General features: G+C 40.2%; 2 protein-coding genes across 2 annotated transcripts; one reads left to right on the top strand and one right to left on the bottom strand.

The window, feature by feature from the left end:
* Positions 1–3,063: 3,063 nt before the first annotated feature.
* Positions 3,064–3,509, bottom strand: LOC150048294 (histone H2B type 1-C/E/F/G/I). The gene has a single exon (XM_090355397.1). The coding sequence runs from the start codon at positions 3,490–3,492 to the stop codon at positions 3,112–3,114; it is 381 nt and encodes a 126-aa protein (XP_090211523.1). The 5' UTR covers positions 3,493–3,509; the 3' UTR covers positions 3,064–3,111.
* Positions 3,510–3,799: 290 nt separating this feature from the next.
* Positions 3,800–4,241, top strand: LOC150048293 (histone H2A type 1-C). The gene has a single exon (XM_090355396.1). It carries the CDS (start codon positions 3,816–3,818, stop codon positions 4,206–4,208), a length of 393 nt encoding a protein of 130 aa, XP_090211522.1. The 5' UTR covers positions 3,800–3,815; the 3' UTR covers positions 4,209–4,241.
* The last annotated feature ends 7,707 nt before the right edge of the window (positions 4,242–11,948 follow it).

The raw sequence follows: 11,948 nt of genomic DNA, 5'->3' as shown, positions 1-11,948 counted from the left end.
AGACAACTATTTTTTAAACTCTTACATATTTTATTGATAATTATGCTCTCAAGGAAAGTACCATTTTAAAACCAAAATTAATTTTGGTTAGAAATAGGTAACAATTATTAAATTTTCCACTATTCTAAAATCATATATTTTTATTACATCCTGCTAAGCAAGTCCATTAATGAAACTCATAAAAATTTTTGTTGAATTATAACTTACACAAGTACCATGCTGAAGCTTGAGATTTGGAGATTTTAGAAAATGAGTTCTAAATGAAAACTAATACATTTGTAAACTCTTTCCTATAATCAATTAAATTTAGTCTAATATTATAATGTATTAATTTCCTGTTGTACATAGTATGTTTAAATTATTTACATTGAAGAACAAGAAAAAATTTTTTCAGCAGTTATGCAAAAAAGGAGGAATAAATTGTAATAATGCAATAATTCAAATTAAAAAAACCACAGATACAAATTAAATTTTTTAAATATATATATAGGATCAGAAGTACTATTATTTAGATGAACAATTCTCTTATTCTGCTAAATTTGGTAGGAAATTCACTTTATCCCTTATAATAAATGCATCAAGGTTTAGAAAGTATTAAATCTTAGTTTTATGCAGAGTTTTGTTGTTGTTGTTTTGATGATTGGCCAGTCCTAGGGCTTGAATGCAGGGCTGGGCACTGTCCTTGGGCTTTCTCTAGCACCACTTTTGCTTTTGCTGTGTATGTGGTACCAAGGAATCAAACCCACAGCTTCCTGCAAGCATATTACCTCTAGGCCACACTCCCAGCCCTGTTTTATACAGATATTGGAAACATTCTATTTTCATACTTAATAGCCCAATTTATGACATATCTCTTCTTTCACTTTATCCTTCAATAAAAAGTAGAAAAAAGTTATTTAAAATTACTGAATCATATGCTTCAATTTTTTTTTCTGGTCGTGGGACTTGAACTCTGGGCCTGGGTGCTGTCCCTGAGCTCTTCAGCTAAAGGCTACCTCTGTACCCCTTGAGACACAGGGCCACTTCCACTTTTCTGGTGGGTAATTGGAGATAAGAGTCTCACCGACTTTAGTGCCCAGGCTGGCTTTGAACAGCAATCCTCAGATTTCAGCCTCCTGAGTAGTTAGGATTACAGGCCACCACACCCAGTTTGCTTCAAATGTTTTAAGGCAGGAGATTTGGTTATCTTGGATTCTTCTTAGGGTCTTCTTGTTAGGTTCAATATTTGATTATAATCAGAAGTTATTGTGGGTGCTGGGAATGTGGCTTAGTGGTAAAGTGCTTATCTAATATTCATAAAGTCCTGGGTTGTATGCCTCAGTCCCACATAAGCAAAAAAAGCCCAAAGTACCTTTGTTGATCAAGTGGCAAAGTGATAGTCTTGAGTAAAAGAAGCTCAGGTGCCCAGACCCTGAGTTCAAGTCCCAGGACTGGCAGAAGAAAAAAAAAATACTGTAGGTAGTTATTTTATATTCAGATTGTCAATGACACAGACATACTATTTTTGCAGATAACATCTACTTGCACTCATAAGATAAGCACTAAACAGAAAAAAAAATAATGTTTTCAAAGGAAAAAAATGCATGCAAACACAAACATAAAACACACGTTCCCAACAAAGGCCAGAACCAATATTATATATATATATATATATATATATATTTATGTTCTCGAAGAAAGCATCAAAATCCCCAAATACCAACAACCCTTAAAAAATTAGTGAGCCAGATTCCATCCTTAACCACCAATTAATTAGAATTAAAAAAAAAAAACCAGCAAGGAACAAGACTTAGGCAAGCACAATATTTTATTTTTCAAGGTCTAAGTGGAGGGCAAGAATGGCTCCGTGGGACAGTAACTTCGGTTTAAATCCCAGGACCACCAAAAGAAAAAAAGGGGGGGGGGGTAGGAGAGAAAAGGAAAAACGTCAAAAGAAAACTTTAACATTCCTCACACATATTACTGTCGATTCTTATAGAATTAAGGTAGACAGTAACTTGATGTGGAACCTTCAAAAATAAAACTATCTAGGGCCGGAGCATATGGCCTAGTGGTAGAGTGCTCACCTAGCATTCATGAGGCCCTGGGTTCAATTCCTCGGTACAACATACTCAGAAAAAGCTGGAAGTGGTGTTGTGGCCCAACCCGCAGAACCCTGGCCTTGAGCAAAGTGTCCAAGGACAGTGCCCTGGCCCTGAGTACAAGCCCCAGGACTGGCAAAATAAAATAAAACAAGCTGTGTAGGAACTGATGAATAATGTACTCTTATTTGTATTGGAGGAAAAAATAAGTACCCTTGTACTGGGAAGAGAATAAGAAACTATAATCAAAACAGGCAAAAAAGGAATTTATAAAAACGGAGACAGCAACTAGCCTGTGAACAGTGACTGCATTTTATGGTTCAACTCATACTCAGCAGGTAAAGAGGAAAGACCGACTTAGAACAAAATCAACCTGGCAGTACGCTGTAGAAATCTTTGGAACCCAGTGTGCAACCACAAACATCATCTGTCTCGACTTGCACTTTAACTAGTGTAATTTTTATCATAACAGTGCATACCCAAGAATCAATGATTGCAAAGCGTTAGACAAATTGACTCACAAAGGCCTTCGTTCGCTGTTCACTACACAATGATTAAATAAAGTGCAAATTTTAAGATGAGGGTCTCTGAGTAACTTAGTAGGTTACGTATTTCCTCTTAGCTTTCCTTTAAACATGTGCACACACTTGTATGTACTTCCCCAGGAAGTAAGTACTCACAGGTAGATGAAGGGTAAATCTACAGTCAGTGAAAGCAATAGCTTCTTACTCGTTTCTGATGCCAGTACCAGAAAGGCTCTTGGTAAAGAGCCTTGCTGGTGACTTAATTCCCATTGACGTGTTACAAAACACTGCAGTCAGCTAAGCAGGTGCTCTTAAACACAAAAACAGACAATATTCAAAAGGGAAGCCACAAGCTAGCCCAAAGTATTCTACCACCTTAATTCCAGGAATTGCTTAATGCTACCATACTGGTGGCTTTATTGCAAGGCAAACAGCTCTGTTCGTGAGTTTCTAGGTGGCTCTTAAAAGAGCCTTTGGGGGTGTAAGATGAAGCTTACTTGGCAAGTTTACTTGGAGCTGGTGTACTTGGTGACGGCCTTGGTGCCCTCAGACACGGCGTGCTTGGCCAGCTCTCCGGGCAGCAGCAGGCGCACGGCCGTCTGGATCTCCCGCGACGTGATGGTCGAGCGCTTGTTGTAATGCGCCAGGCGAGACGCCTCGCCCGCGATGCGCTCGAAGATGTCGTTCACGAACGAGTTCATGATGCCCATGGCCTTGGACGAGATGCCGGTGTCGGGGTGGACCTGCTTCAGCACCTTGTACACGTACACCGAGTAGCTCTCCTTGCGGCTGCGCTTGCGCTTCTTGCCATCCTTTTTCTGGGCCTTGGTCACAGCTTTCTTTGAGCCCTTCTTGGGCGCAGGAGCGGACTTCGCCGGCTCAGGCATCTTTCGATGTCTAAAGACAGGAAACACAGCAGCGCCAGAACTGGAATTTCCCCTATTTATAGGGCATTTATGCTAATGAAGGGTACAGAGCAAGTTTTATTTAATTGGAAGAGAAGCCAAAAGGCTGTCATGCATGGGCCGGGCTATGTAAATGAAGTATGGAAGCGTGGCTTTTCTATTGGCTATTTTATGGATGTTTGCCCTAGCCAATCAGAGAATGAAATCTATTAACCCGGAAATGTCTATAAAAGCGGCCATGTTTTATATGTTACGTGACTGTTTTGACTTTTCGGTTTCTGCTGTGGCAGTTCTGACGTTGAAAGATGTCTGGACGTGGCAAACAAGGTGGCAAAGCTCGCGCGAAAGCTAAGTCTCGCTCTTCCCGAGCCGGGCTGCAGTTCCCCGTGGGCCGTGTCCACCGCCTGCTCCGCAAGGGCAACTATGCCGAGCGCGTCGGAGCCGGCGCCCCGGTGTACCTGGCTGCAGTGCTCGAATATCTGACGGCCGAGATCCTGGAGCTGGCTGGCAACGCGGCCCGCGACAACAAGAAAACCCGCATCATCCCGCGCCACCTGCAGCTGGCCATCCGCAACGACGAGGAGCTCAACAAGCTGCTAGGCCGGGTTACTATCGCTCAGGGCGGCGTTCTGCCCAACATCCAGGCTGTGCTGCTGCCCAAGAAGACCGAGAGCCACCACAAGGCCAAGGGCAAATGAGTTGGCAGACACCTTACCTTCCGGCAGCGCATTCAAACCCAAAGGCTCTTTTCAGAGCCCCTCACTAGTGTCATAAAAAGAGCTAAAGTCACTGTTAGACTATTAAGGTAGTTCTGCCCCAAGTTGGAATGTTAAATGTGTTTTCTGAGATGCTTGGTTGGCACATCACTATAGTTCCCAAACAAAACTAAAATGTAGGTAAGTTACATGGCACATGCCTTTAATTCTAGCTACGGTTAACTAAGTCAAAGTTCCAGTCCTATGCTGTCCAATCTATGAAGCCAAGTAACCAGTAGAAAACCGGAAATGGTATGTGAAACAGCACCAAACTTGGGGGAAAAAAAAGCAAACATCGCCTAGTTTACCGTTCTGCCACACAAAAAAAACAAACCTATATGCCTGGGCCCAGAGTTCAAGCCCCACAACTCACAAAACAAAACAAAACAAAAAAATGAACTTAGTTTGTGAGGTTTGGAGAATAGGTTTGATATACTTGGAACCAAACTTACTAAACAAGGGTTAATTCTGACCTGTTTTAGAGATCATGTTGATTTTAATGTTCCTAGTCTAAACCTGCTTGGCATGCGAGGAACTGTAATACTAAATTAATTGTAAAGACCCCCAATCCCTCTGAAAAACGCTTTGTTACTAGGAATCTGGTAACAACAACTACAAGATGCAAATCTGAGACCATTCAAAAACCTCTTGGGTTCTATTTCTTTGGTCTCTTGATCTTCAGTTTTCTTTAGGGAGATACAGTTGGGGCATGATTGGGAATACATGGGGAGGGAATCCCTGTGGATTAAGGCTTGAACACGCCATTCCTGGTCAGACTAGTCAAGCAGAGCAGTTACATAATCAAAGGCTTCTGGAATTCCACAGTTAAAGGAATCATTCCAATCATTTCAGTTCCTGGCAATCAAATACTTTGATTTGGTCTTTTGTTTCTTAATCCAAACTGAAGCTGTTTCTTTCAGATAACTACTTCTATTTAGCAGATACTTCCGTCTTTAGGGTCTTTATGCAAATTTTCTCAATTCTCACAAGCAACTACCCTCCTCCACTGCCCCCCAATTTAAAAAAAAAAAAAAAAGTTGTGTCCAGAGCATAGTCTAAAACAAGTCACTCCCTTGATCAGCAAGTTAAAATTTTCTGGGGTGTCAGGAGACTGCACCACTTCATAATACCTTAACTGGATGTTGTTGTTAATTATTTCCCTGTCAGGAAACTTGGGTTCCTAGGTGTTAACTTAGCCTAGGTGGCTCCTCTCTCTCTCTCTCTCTCTCTCTCTCTCTCTCTCTCTCTCTCTCTCTCTCTCTCTCTGTCTCTCTCTCTCTGTCTCTCTCTCTCTGTCTCTCTCTCTGTCTCTCTCTCTCTCTCTCTCTCTCTCTCTCTCTCTCTCTCTCTCTCTCTCTCTCTCTCTCTCTCTCTCTCTCTCTCCCTCTCCCTCTCCCTCCCTCCCTCCCTCCCTCCCTCCCTCCCTCTCTCTATCTCTCTTTCTCTCTCTGCCTTCAACTTTTCTTATATCTGTATTCACTTGCTATGATTATAACCAGCTTAGTAATGTGGATTCTAAAGTGAGAACACAGGGTGATCAAAGGAAATGGAAATAAGTACCTAATAAGGCATTCGTGTGTGCCAGGCATGTTCCTATATGTTCTTACTTTATTAGTTCATGTAATCCAATAATCCAAAAGATAAATTTCATTTCTGTTGTAGAGTAAATGATGAGGAAACAGAATAACACACTCTGAATTAATTCCCAAGGTCAGGAAACAGTCTAATACCTGGTTATTAAGAGATTATTTTTAATGACAATTAATGCAAATTGACCACTTTGTCCTCAAGCCAGAATATTACTCATTTGTTATTATATAAACTCTGTGGATAACTTAAGGAAGAATTTAGGTTTCTCTGAATCTATATAAAGAGAAGAGAATCTTTACAGTGTGAGCATAATAAACAAAGAAGGGGAAAAAAAGCCAGCACCAGTTTAAGTTAGAGGGTGACAAGTGAAACAAACTGACTTGTTTTGATATGATATGCTTTTCCAATGACATGATAAAATGATTTGGTGTGATAAATAAAGGAAAAGATCATGAAGACATGAGATTTTAGTCCTCTCCTCTGTGTCCCAACTATAAGACTTTGTATTTGATTATTTACTAGTAAATGATACACTGTGAACTTTGTTAGTTTTGTTATTTTCATCTTCACAAGACCACAGTAAGGTCAAGGGCCTATCTTGTTAAACTATGCTTTGCTAGACCCTCCTTAGCATAGAATAAATACTTCATAATTGGGCAAATAATGTTGGCTTGAATAAACCAGTAGCTAGACAGTCAGGAGGCACTTTGTTCAAGATGCTCCGGTTATTACTAGACAAGGCTTAAGTACAAACCTATCCAAGGCTGACAATAATACCTTCTCTTTCCAATAAACAGTGCCCTATAATCCAGGTTTTGTTGGGAGCTTTTAATTTCCGAGAAATAAAGTACCCTCCTTCAAGCAAAGTTCACTTTCCTAGATCCTCTCCAACAAGTCACTATAGCTTCTATTTTGCAGTATCACTACTATGTCTAAATGTTCCAGTTACATCTAGGGAAAATTCTGTAATACACAAAAAACACTCAGGAACTTTGACTGGTCTCCAGCCCTTCGCCGGTCTACTTTGACTCAAGGGTCCTGGGAAAAACTTTAATTTGGGGAAATTTGATGAAAATGTTACACTCAGGTCTCTCATTTACTGGTGGTAAATGGGAGACCAGTAACCAAATTTCATTTTACAGGGCATCTGAGAAAGAATCCTTATTTCGTATTATAAGGTAACATGAGCAAAACGGACCACATTTACACAGTAATGGCTAATTTTTATGTCTCCTTATAAATTTCCAGATAAGTTGTGTAAAAAATTCTTTTCTTTACTACATCTCTCATATCTATTCCATTATTAGTTTGTAGCATTTGAACTATTTTTATAAGTGTTAAGTTTCAAAACCAAATATTATATAGGAAAATAGACACACACACCGATTTTACGTAAATGTGTATATAAATATAAATATACAAGGTGTAACTTTCCTCATAAAGATCTATCATCTAGTGTTCTTAAATTGTAATTATAAATTTACATATTTATATTAAGTATAATTTACTAGGAATTTAACTGTTTTCATGAACCCTGAAACTAAGATTAAAGCTCTTATTTTGCCACACGATTATCTCATCTATATTTTATCTCTGGACTGTAATATTAAAATATGAAAGCTGGGCATGTTTGCTTATGCCTGTAATCCTAGTTACTCAGAGTCTGAGATCTGAGGATCATGGTTCAAAGCCATCCTGGACACTAAAGAATCTTTGAGACACTTATCACCAATTAATCTCCAGAAAACTGGAAATGGCACTGTGGCTCAAGGGGTAATGTGGTAGCCTTGAGCTGAAAAGTTCAGGGACAGTGCCCAGGCCCAGAGTTCAAGTCCCATGACCGACAAAACAATATATATCATGAAGAAGCCAATTGAAAGACAATTTTTTTTGTAGGTCATGGGGCTTGAACTTGGCCTGGATGCTGTCCCTCAACTCTTTAGCTCAAGGCTACCGCCCTACCCCTGGGCCTGGGCACTGTCCCCAAGGTCTTCAGCTCAAGGCTACCACCCTACCCTTGAGCCAAGCCCCACTTCCCGCTTTCTAGAGGTTAACTGGAGAGTCTCAGGTCTGTTTGTGCCTGAGCTGGCTTTGAACCTTGATCCTAAGATCTCAGCCTCCTGAGTAACTAGGATTACAGGCATGAGTCACTGAGCCGGGCAAAAGACAACATTTATACTTAGAAAAAAATAATATCATTTTAATAAGTATAATCATTGTACTTTCCAGAGAAACTGAAATATGGCATGTATACTTGAAAATAAAGTGAATTATCAATTAGTATTAACATTCATAAAAGCACAATTCTTGATTGCATTCTACCATAATTATTGGATTCTATCCATAATTATTGTTTTTATTAGCTGTAGTTTGGGCAGAGTGAGGGATTAAAACTTATGCACATTGCTTTTAAGTTCTAAGGCTTCTAATTTATCTTTAATCTCTGTCAGCTTGAGGAACTAGATGAGCTGTAAGCTTCTAATTGCAATGGGACAAATATAAGATAGATGTTTCCATCACAAAAGAAGGGCAGATGCTTCTTAAGGAAGACCACGAACTACAAATGTTGTCTTTATATTTTAAAAATAATCTTCTTTGAGCAGGGCATGGTGGCTCATGCCTATAATCCTAGCTACTCAGGAAGCTGAGATTTGAGGATCGAGAGTCACAGCCAGCCTGGGCACTAAAGGCTGAAAGACTCTTATCTATCTATAATTAACTACTAGAAAATGGGAAGTGGGGGTGTGGCTCAAGGGGTAGCCTTGAGCTGAAGAGCTCAGGGACAGGGCCCAGGCCCAGAGTTCAAGCTCCATGACTAATAATAATGATAATCCTCTTTGGCTTGACATTCTGATTTCCAAGACTACTCCAGTGGCAGTATAACCATCATGATGCTGTCTTTCTCTGCAGGGAGCTCAGCTTCTTCAGTATATAGGGTAGCACTCAAGCAACTCTCTGTGAGACACTCACCCATACATAGCTTTGCAAGGCAATGTTCTGGATTGAAATGGATTCAGGCTTGTCTGCCGGCTCCAAACCCTCCTGAATCCTATCAGTGTATTCAAAGCCTCATGACTTGGGAATTGCCTTCAAGGTCTTTCTATTTGAGTAACATTAGATGTTCATAGCTGGTCAATTCAATGGTCTCCTTCTGTGAAATTCAAATAATAGCCAAATATCAGTGGCTAACATCTGTAAGTCTACCTAGTCACACAGCTGAGATCTGAGGATCTTGGGACATAGCCAGTAGAAAAGTCTGTGAGACTCTTTATCTCCCTAACTACCAAAAAGCTGGAAGTGGAGATGTGCCTGGCTCATGTGGTAGAGTGCCAGCCTTGAACAGAAAAAAGTTAAGCAATGGCACTAGGACCTGAGTTCAAGCCTCAGTACACACACACACCACACACACACACACACATATATACACAGAGAATTCAAATGGCATCTTACTTATCTCTATACTCTGGTATTTCATAAGCTTCCTACAGATCATCAGTAAATACCTGGTACAGATGTTAAGAATGAACAGGTTGACAACAAAATATACACAAGGAGAACCAATTAGTCACTGTTTACACTGTAGGGGCCAGAGATTATTTCTGAGTTATGAACTGTTTTAGTCTACAACTGCTTTTAAATTCCAATAGATAAATTTGGAGAAAAGAACTAATAGAGCAGCTGTTAGCCATTTGTCAGATTTTAAGTTCAATAATTTTAAAAATTCAGGATCATAGTCTCACTAAATTTCCAGTTTTCAATGGCTACTGTTGGATACAGTAGACATAGACTAAAGCTGGTCATCACAGATATTATTAGGAAAGGTAGTACTCACATTTGAACTCAGAACTGTGTTAGTTCACTACTTTGTCACTTGAGCAAAACCTCCAACACCATTGTTTGTTATTTTGAGAATGTAATCTAGCAAACATAAAAAAAAAAAATGGGTTGGCCTCAAGCTACAGTCTTCCAGATGTCAGCCACCTGAGTAACAGGAATTAACATATGTACCAGAGCAGACTATCACAGAACTTCTCTTGGCTATGACTAGGCCAAGCATTTCTTGTCCTCCTAAGCTAATAAGCTAAGTGCATTTAACCAGCTTCCTCCAGACAGTTTTAGGCTAAGGTCACTAGAACATCAGTTTTATCTGAATTTCAGATAAACAATACGTATTTGTTTTAGTATATCTGCCAATGTCGAATGAGCCACACTATAGTCAAAACCAAACACAAGTTTTATGCATCAGAAATTCAATTTTAAGCATTCCATATTTATATGGCTAAATCTAGCAACTGTATCTGAAGAGGAAAATTAGAGCATCTTTCTCAGGAGGCAGGTCCTTAGCTGCTGGGAGTTCATATGTGGAATGGAGAGAGCTAACTCATTACTGAGAAGCCAACTCATTATAAGGAGAAATGTCAGGAAGTACATGCAGGAAGGTGGAGAAGGAGGTTCCCAAATAGATGTGCCTTGTTTTCTTCTCCCTTAGGTTTCGAAAGCTGCTCATTCCTGAGAGATGTCAGTACTCCAGGTTTCCACAGAGTCTCACCATGTCTCAGAAATAGGTAGATGAACAATGTCAATGTTACTACATCACTGACTGACTCTGCACCTGTAATTTTTTTATTGAAAATATATTCTAGGGTCTATTTCATTGAGCTGGGAATATTCAGGAGTTACAGGACAAAGATGAAGCCAAATGATCTCGCTTTTAGACAAAATTTCTAAATTTTTGAATGGGAGATATATTGATAAGGTTCAAACCACTTGAAAGGATAAGGTATAAAGAAATCATCCTGGGGGACTGGGACTGTGGCCTAGTGGTAGAGTGCTTACCTGGCATGCATGAAGCCCTGGGTTTGATTTCTCAGTACCACATACACAGAGAAAGCTGGCAGTGGCACTGTGGCTCACGTGAAAGAATAGTAGCCTTGAGCAAAAGAAACTCAAGAAGAATGCCCAGGCCCTGAATTCAAGTCCCAGGACTGGAAAAAAACAAAACAAAACAAAAACAGAATTCTTCCTTCCATATTCTATATCTTCTCTATTTCATTATGTTTTTTTGTAGTTGTAGTTAGGGCTTGAGCTCATGGCCTAGACACTGTCCTTGGGCTTCCTCAAAGCTGGCACTCAACCACTTGATCTACAGAACCACTTCTGGCTTTTTCGGTGAACATGGTATCCAGGAATCAAACCCAGGGCTTCATCCATGCAAAGCAAGCAACTACCACCAGGGCCAGTTTTTTGGGTGTTTTTTTTTTTTTCTTCATATCATATGTGGCAATTTGTGCTAATGGTGGTAAGGAATCAATATGTATTTTATCTCACACTTTTTCATTCTTAAAAAGAAGCAGATTGCACCTGCTGATCTGTAGTTTCTCCTTCAGTAATGACTGGAGAATATTCTGTAAAAGATCACAAGAAGCTTCCTAAACACAGTCGCATTACATTCCACTGTGAGAATTTATCTTCATTGTGAAAGCCATCCTGTATTAAGGTTTAGAGTTCTCCAAAGAAGCAGACTCAGATTGACGGACAGATTAGGAGACAGAGGAGAGGGAGAGAGGGAAGAAAGAAGGAGGGAGATACATAACTTGTAGGGGCATTCACTTACTCAGCAATGTGGATTGATTGGTCCCATAGTAAACTGTAGATTGGAGAGCTGGGCTGGAGACTTGTGCCTTAGCTCTGACATTTGCCAGGTCTCTGATTTGGAGATAATCACCTGCCATCTCTGAAGATCATGCTTTTCCACCTGTGAAATGAAATATAATACCATTTGGGGAGGGAAGACACAGGCAAGACACAAAGATTGAGATTTCCATCAGCCATATGATGACTTTGTCCTGGAGAGATTGAAATCATTGGAGTTGTTAAATCAGAGCAGAAACATCTCTGCCCACATTTCACCTCTGTGAGCAGTTAGCCCAGAACATATGCTGATTTGAAATGGGGGACAGTGGGGTGCACATATACATCTTCCACTCAGCTTTCACCAGCTCTTCTCAAGGTTTGACAGCCAGAGCCCCAGTGGAATGGGTGCACATGTATAACTGGCCAGTCTCTTTCCAGTAACAGAGTCTCCAAAGATGG

Source organism: Megascapheus bottae, chromosome 22 (assembly GCF_031878675.1).
Source record: "Megascapheus bottae isolate mThoBot1 chromosome 22, mThoBot2.hap1, whole genome shotgun sequence".
Taxonomy (NCBI): domain Eukaryota; kingdom Metazoa; phylum Chordata; class Mammalia; order Rodentia; family Geomyidae; genus Megascapheus; species Megascapheus bottae.
This window is presented reverse-complemented; position numbering and strand designations above follow the sequence as displayed.

Bases quoted from the DNA above. Each gene is read 5' to 3' on its own strand.
- LOC150048294 (XM_090355397.1), bottom strand. From the start codon at position 3,492: ATGCCTGAGCCGGCGAAGTCCGCTCCTGCGCCCAAGAAGGGCTCAAAG.
- LOC150048293 (XM_090355396.1), top strand. From the start codon at position 3,816: ATGTCTGGACGTGGCAAACAAGGTGGCAAAGCTCGCGCGAAAGCTAAG.